Source organism: Hyalella azteca, unplaced genomic scaffold (assembly GCF_000764305.2).
Source record: "Hyalella azteca isolate HAZT.00-mixed unplaced genomic scaffold, Hazt_2.0.2 contig14347, whole genome shotgun sequence".
Taxonomy (NCBI): Eukaryota; Metazoa; Arthropoda; class Malacostraca; order Amphipoda; family Hyalellidae; genus Hyalella; species Hyalella azteca.
The window spans coordinates 1-8,099 of record NW_025944237.1 but is presented as its reverse complement, the minus strand read 5'-3'; the positions used below and the strand labels follow the sequence as shown (position 1 = coordinate 8,099).

General features: G+C 37.6%; 1 protein-coding gene across 1 annotated transcript; it reads right to left on the bottom strand.

The window, feature by feature from the left end:
* Nucleotides 1–899: 899 nt before the first annotated feature.
* Nucleotides 900–8,032, bottom strand: LOC108673403 (high-affinity choline transporter 1-like; the record flags this gene model as incomplete). The annotated part of the gene is made up of 8 exons (XM_018161228.1): nucleotides 900–1,083; nucleotides 2,276–2,360; nucleotides 4,958–5,088; nucleotides 5,433–5,536; nucleotides 5,836–5,958; nucleotides 6,775–6,900; nucleotides 7,187–7,342; nucleotides 7,884–8,032. Coding segments are annotated over 8 exons (1,058 nt in total), but the record flags the coding sequence as incomplete, so codon positions are not given.
* Between the last annotated feature and the right edge of the window lie 67 nt (nucleotides 8,033–8,099).

Below are 8,099 nucleotides of genomic sequence, written 5' to 3'. Positions count from 1 at the left end.
CGAAGTTTAATTGAGTAGATACGGGCCAAAAAAAGATATGGGCGCAGGACTGTAATTTAAAAAAAAAAACACGACTTTTTTCGTGTTTGTACAACATTTTTAACATGAAACAAAAAATTTTCTGCTCGAGACCCACTCAGAAAGTTGAAGAATTTATTTTACACGGCAGTAGAAAAAGTTTGAATGAAATCGAATCATACATTGCCGAGATATGAGCGAAAACTAAATTCATGCACCCCATTGCAGGGTTTTCAAACTAATGAGTATTATCTGTGTAGATATCAAAGTCAATACGCGTAGTTCTGAGAGCGTGGAAAAAAAGCCGGGGGACCCCAATTTTACTAACAGCAGCAAAAATTGGGCTTGGTGATTTTCTTTGTTTAAAATTTTAAATGTGGTTGAAACTTTTCTCATGATAACTTTAACAAAAAAACTTCACTTGTCCTCTACATTTTAAAAAGAGAGCTAAATGGCAGTGCCGTGATGAATGTGGGCTCCTGGTGATCGTCTTTAAAGTAAATGTACTGTAGATTCAGAATCATTCGGGGGACTAAGAATTGAAAACTTCTGAAATTCAGGCCAACCAGACGGAATGATGAGGTCTCATTGTACAAGATACTTCTCAACTCATGCCCTTGACGAATTTCAATTTGTGATAAAGTGCTTGGTTTTTCAACCCTTGTAGGATAGTTTTATACCCTGCAGAAACAATTGATGACATAATTTTTCCACAGTGCACTTTCATTGCAATTTTATCATATTTATCTTGCAGTAAAAATGATATTTCATGCAAAATTTTCTTCTGCTCAAAATTTTCCTCAATATATCATTCATAGTTCTTAAACATTAAACATTGTCATTTGGAACTCGCATAACCTTAAATGTTATCGTAGCCTAAACTAAAACTCCACGGTTTTCCATCCGGAATTTTTTCCTGTAGGGCGTAATTGTCTAAGGTCTTGGCAGCTTATATATTGGGTTCTAGCAGTAGTGATGGTCAGGTTCTGTTGACGTCCGTGACAAGTTCTTGTAAAGCGAGACACCAACAACAGCGCGATCATTGTCACCAGCATCGACAGGGTTCTGCACGTAATAATAGTATGTATAAAACAATAATAATAGTGTAATATAATATTATTAATAATAGTAAATAGTATGTATAGAACAATAGTAATAGTATTATGAAAACAAAGTATGATTAGCTTAAACATACATTATAACATATAAATATCGGCGTCGATGAATAGGCCGGGTTAGATGAACGAAATAAGTATAAATTGAAAATTTTAGCTTCATCATCATTTTTCAACTGATATGTGTGTATTTTGATATGATTTGGAATCGACATACGTGGAGCTCTTGTATCATATCGAATAAAAAGAGATGCAAAATAAATGCAACCTAGAGTCAAAATATTTTTTAATTAAAATACACTCAAGGCAGAATAATCAAACACTCAAAATTAAGAATAATTATAGAGTTATCATTAATATCATTTTATATAATCCTATTATTTGGCATTGATTAACAATATTTTATATGGCAGTTAAATTCCAGTAAGAATAATTTAATTTTCTACATTTAATTGTAGACAATCCATTTTTTAATACCCAGTATTTTTAAGATATTAAGGCAATTAACGTTGTAGAGGGCTAGGTCAATTATCAAGAGGTAAACAATGTGTACTATCTGGATGTAAAATGTATAGGGAAAGGATGTATTTTAATTAGGATGTAAAAGATGCACGATTGCTTTAGAAAGAACCGTAGCTTTGCGGACTGGTATCGTGCGAACGGATTTATTAGGATTTTAGAGAGCGGAGAGTAAGGATGCCTCCATTCTGTGTGTCTTCCCTATAGTCTCCGCGGACTGTAACTTTGCTCATTCTTATATCTGTGTTGTGGTGTAAGATTTCATATATATCTTGACTAGAAAAGACTTTTATTTATGACAAGAGTTCATGCGAACCTGGTGGTCTCCAAAAACATAAACCAATAAAGTTCGATTATAGCACACATGTCAACAACTGGCCACCTAAATGGGAAGTCATATATGAATGGGAAGTGAAATATGAATAGGGAGTGAAATGGCCACCTGAATGGGAAGTGAAATATGAATGGGAATTGAAATGGCCACCTGAATGGGTGAAATATAAATTGGAAGTTAAATGGCCACCTGATAGGAAGTTAAATATGAATGGGAAGTGAAATATGAATGGAAAGCGAAACGGCCACCTGATAGGAAGTGAAATATGAATGGGAAGTGAAATGGGCACCTGAATGGGAAGTTCTGCGTCTCGTTCTCGTAGTCGTACCACGGATACTTGATGACGGCTGGTAGCTGCAGCACTGGCTCTCCTCCTGTACCATAAAAAATTTAATTATTTCTTCAATTATTAAAACTTTTCCGTGACATTATAGAAGTAAACTCTCACTCTTTAAGAATTTTTCATCACTGTAATATATGTAATAATGTAATATACACTGTAATATATGTAATAATAATATATAAACTTTATGAGCACGATTATATTAGTGCAATGCGAAAAAGCATTCATCAAATAGATAACTTATTGACATTTAAAAACAACTTACTTTCACGGCCCTAAAAGCTATTATATCTATGTGATAAATGTGTATAAATATATTGATATTATATGAAAAACAAATTTCTTTCTTTAGATTGAAATATTTTGATTAAATTCTCATGTTAAATCCTGGCTGGAAATTGTTTCGACAGAACATCAATCATAAAGTTACCGCCAACGTGATTTATTTAAGTCGGTGGTGATTTATTACTATAATAAGTTCATCAATACCTACGTATAATATATATGAAATAATAATGAGCAACATTCAATTTTACTGCGTTCCAGCGTTAATACAAATTTCGACATGCTTAAAATTTTAACGGAAAGTAGAATTAAACTTCCGGTAGTGAAAAATTAGGTTCCGATTAAATGGTGCAATAATGTCATTGAACAACCGCGAACAATGACATTATTGCACGCGAACAACCATCTGATAATTATAATGAATACCTCACAAAAAAGTTACCAATATATTTATTTCACAAGCCCCGTCCCAAATAGGTATTAGTATTTATATGATGTAGAACAGATATGAAACTATTTCCATAATAGGAAAATTTCTTAACACTTATTGGTGGTTAATCAGCAGAGCTGGGCAGCGCTACTTTGAAATGTAGCGCCGCTACCGCTACCGCTACAGTAAAATGTAACGCGCTACATTTGCCGCTACAGTGGCCAAAATTATTGGAAATCTCTAAATAGTTATTGTTCTGATATTGGGATTTACTAATAAACATTTAACGATAATAAAACATTTTCGAAACATATCAATGCAACTTTATTGCAATTAACTTAACCGAACTAATACGGGTTAGATACAATAAATAAAAGTTACAGATATTTTCATGTTTTACCTTCCCAGCATGGATGTCTACTTTAATCCACCAATCTCAAAAATTATCCGCATATACATACCTATAAAAAATCAGTCTTTTATTTGTATATATATATGTGGATTATTTTTGAGATTGGTAGATTGAAGTAGACATCCATGTAGGGAAGGTGAAACATAAAATTAACTGTAAAAATAACTGTAAGCAAACTGAAACATGAAAAAAACTGTAAGTGGTAACTGGTAACAACTTAAGGGAGCGTCTACCCTAAAGTTTTCGGATTTGGCTTTTCCGGTTTTTAGTCTCATATTAAAGCAGACATTCTGCCCTATCCAATGGTACCATTACCATCTCTGTACGTTGGTTTATGCGTTCACGACAGATCATGAAAAGGAGGGGGGTGGGGGAGTTCTTTAACAAATAGAATAGGAGGAAATTCGCTGCGAGCACTTTAAATAGAGTGTCGACTTGAGGTGCACCTTAGTTACCTGCCTGGCGTCGTATGAGGAGGTGTGCATGCAGTCGCTCCCACCATCCTTGACTGGAATCAATCTCCTATAAAGTTTAGTTTTGTATCCTTGCTACATTGAGTGCCTATTGCGATGCGCTCGGGGCTTTGTCGCGCTCTCCTGAACATTCACACTTATTGTCACGACAAACCTATCTCCTCCTAGAGTTTTGAAGCTACAGCGATGAGACATATACCAGTCGATTTGTAAAGACCACACCTATCGAGTAACGAAGCCCTTTTTAGCGCATTTTCTCATTTAGAAAAAATGCACTGTTGTGCTCGCCATGTCCGTCTGTCTGTCAATCCGTCTGTCTGTCCGTCCGTCTGTCTGTCTGTCCGTCCGTGACTTCACGTTTTCGTTGACGAGAAAATGCGCTCTCTGTCACTCACTGCAGTGAGTACTGAGTTATTTTTTTAGATTTGTGCATAGTTTGGATTTATGATGGGGGGCAGGGGGGGAAATTTGAAGAAAATGAGAAAAAAATGAGAAGAAAACGGAAAAATTCGTGTAAAAAATTTAAGGCAAAAATAAAAAAAGGGCTCGATTACTCGATAGGTGTGGTCTTTACGCATCGAATGATATGCGTCTCAATGTTGTAGCTTGAAAACCCTAGGAGGAGATAGATTTCTGCAGTACCCCTTTTTGTCCGTTTTCTATGAATTTCACGTTTCTATTAATTTTTCCGAAAAAAATTATACGAACAAAATGTTCTTTTACTTCGGTTTTACATATATGTGTGAAATTTCAGAGAGATCCGTTAGTAAATGTGGAAGTTTTTCTGGAGGGTATAGCCCCCCCTTAAGTAAAATCTAAAGGCTTTATCTATAAATGTAGCGGTAGCTCTGTAGCGGCAAAACCTCGTATCGCTACTTAAATATGTAGCGGGCGCTACCGCTACCACTACATTGCCATATATGTAACGCCGCTACCGCTACCGCTACATGTAGTGCGCTACTGCCCACCTCTGTTAATCAGTCATGAAATACATCCCGGAATATCCAAGTCTTATCCTGGAGTCTGACCCAATATTCTGAGCAGGAAGCCGACGACGAAGGCCACGATGGAGCCTGGCCTGTTGACGTGGTTGGGGCAGTGGACGGCTAGCGTCAGTTGGGGGAAGAGCATCACGTAGACCAAATCCCCACACAGGTAACTGAAACGAGCTTAAAAATTATCATTTCGGAATTTCAGTAGCAAGTTTATAATGAAGGCAGAGATGATACATTCAGATAGAAGATATATAACAGAGATACACGTTGGCACTGAACCATTATTGCATGGTCCATAGTATTTAAAGACGGAACAAGAAAAAAAAACTTGAAATCTTATTAACCAGAGTTTGGACAAGCCACTAGGACTCATCGTTAAAAAAAATAGAACTAACGAAAACTTATATTTATTAGCACACAAGCATTATAAATTGGCTTAATGGCAATCGCCATGATATTTGATGGAAATCATCCTGACGACTTTCCGCCAAATTTTTGCCCATCTCACAATAGGGCATAGATGGAAGTCGTAAAAATGGCGATTGCGCAAGCCACTGCCGTGATGACAGGGATGGCAAGACGCAGCACAATGTTCATCTCCCGAATGCTGGCCTGTGAACAAAAATATTTCAATAATTAAGCTCGTAAAAACAGTTTTGTAAACCTCTTTAATTGCCCAGTCGTATTATTTTCCGCATTTTATTAAGAAGGTGTGGAAGTGTTGCGAAAAAATATTGGAATCATGAAGTGTTGACGAACTTTTGAACCGCAAATTGCCAATATAGACGCTGGATTCAGAGAAGGTAATATATTAGCCCACAAATTTCCACCGAAGTGTAAAAGTACATAATTACACTATCTGAAATGAACTGCTGATACATTTTTTATTTGATTATTATTGCATGGCTCACATGAGGTCGGATGACGCCTTTGTAGACGTTGTGGGTGAACATGGATGAGGCGGATAGCACCGAGGAGTCAGCGGACGACATCACCGCGGCCGACACGGCGCCCAGGCCTATGAATGCCACCCACTAGTGGCAGGATTAGTGCAGGTTAGTGCTGAGCAAGAACTTTAATGAGGAACGCGCAAGATTTTTATTTATAATACGAATACATACAAAATAGATAATTCGTGCGTGTATATAAATGGGTTTGATAATAAAATATAATTATAAAAGTTACATCTTTACAAGTGCACATAAGCGAGGTTGATGCTTTTTACAATAGATTTTATCGAACAGGAGACCAAACTTTAAAGATTTCATTCACTGGAAGTTCAATCACAAGACGTTGAATTAAAAATTATTTGGAGACCCACAAAGCTAATTTTCTTTCAAAAATATTATATCAAGCTTGAGCTAATATTGAAGTTGAAGCACCACAAGCAATTTTCATTTTAAATGGGAGCGTCTGGGTCCATAANGCAGCCTGTCTCTTATACACATCTAGATGTGTATAAGAGACAGGCGTAACCGTTTTGCACTCGATTTACTCGCGTACCGACAGTTTTGCCCATTTATGGACTCGCGTACCGACAGTTTTGCGTCTTAATGGACTCGCGTCCCGACAGTTTTGAGCCTTAATGGACTCGCGTACCGACAGTTTTGCGCTTTAATGGACTCGCGTTCCGACAGTTTTGCGCCTTAATGGACTCGCGTTCCGACAGTTTTGCGCCTCAATGGATTCGCGCACCGACAGTTTTGCGCCTTAATGGACTCGCGCACCGATTATTTGCACTTGATGGACTCGCGCACCGACAGTTTTACCTTTTGATAGATGAACGTAACAGATTTTCACTTGATGGACGCGTACCGACAGTTTTGCACTTGATGGACTCACGTACCGACAGTTTTAGCGATGGCCCCGATGAGGACGGCAGGGATGGCCATAACGAAGCAGCCGATGGCCGCGCCGTAGGACAAAATCTGTGCCTGCCTGCCAGTCTTGGCGGACAGCACGCGCTGGAAGTACACCTGCGGACAGAAGGTGGAGAAGTAGATTAAATATTTTCCGTTTTAAACTGAATTTTCATATTAGCAAATTTGTTTTCAATAAAATATTGAATTGTATAAGATAAATAACATCAAATATTCTCAACTTTAAACTAAATTTTCAAATTAACCAATTCGTTTTCAACAAAATTTTGTATTCAGGATGAATACCTGAACTTTATATTCGAGCAAGCAGCAGAAGAAAAAAATATTACAAATTCTAAATACTAGATGAAAAGTATTATAAAATATCATAGAAATTAGTTACCTGCCAAGGGATGCCTCCGCAGATGAGGAGGAATGCATAGTCCCACCATGTGCCCCACTCGTAGGGGTTGTTGGGGGGCTCCCCGAGCCAGTTGGTCGTGTTGGGGTTCAGGGAGCCCGAGTACTCGCTGTGTAGAGAGAACGGCACTGCCAGCCACTGCACAAACATATATAATAATGGCTTCAGTTGTTCAGTGGATAATGACTTCAGTTCACTTCAGGATAATGGCTTCAGGGTTTTAGTTCACGAATACATAATTACTTAACAACTAAGTGTCTAAGTTTGTGTCGCATATTTGATTAACTCAAGTAATTGTTGCTAGTCGACATGCAGTCATTAAAGTGAGTTTTCTTAGTTTGTTTTTTGTAGCAACAATCGTAGAAGAAGAGTTGTTTTTCAGTCGTTGGTTATCAGCAAAATTAATGTAAGTTGATTCTTTTCTCAATCGTTGGACGGTATTCACATTCATAGAAGTAGAATTTCTCAAGTCGCTGGTTAGAATTCGCATTCACTGAGGTGATGTGTTTCTCCGTCATTGGTCGGAATTCACATTCGCTGAAGTCAAGTTTTAATTTAAATCTCATGGTCTTTATTGTTTAAGTTATGCATAGTTGTGATTAGTTATTTTTATACTCCCGTATAGATACTGCCTACGCAACACACAACACGCACTACAAATCTCACACCACACACTCACCAGGCCAATAGCAATACAAAAGAGCTGCACCACGTCTGTGTATGCCACAGAATACAGCCCTCCTACAAGGGTGTACAGCACGGCTATCGACGCCGACACTACGATTGAAATAGCGTCAGGTAAATCCAGGATTACCGACAACGTCGAACCTGTAACAAAAATAAAGCCTTATTGTCAACATCAAGACTTCCGGGATGGTGAAAATAATTAATAACC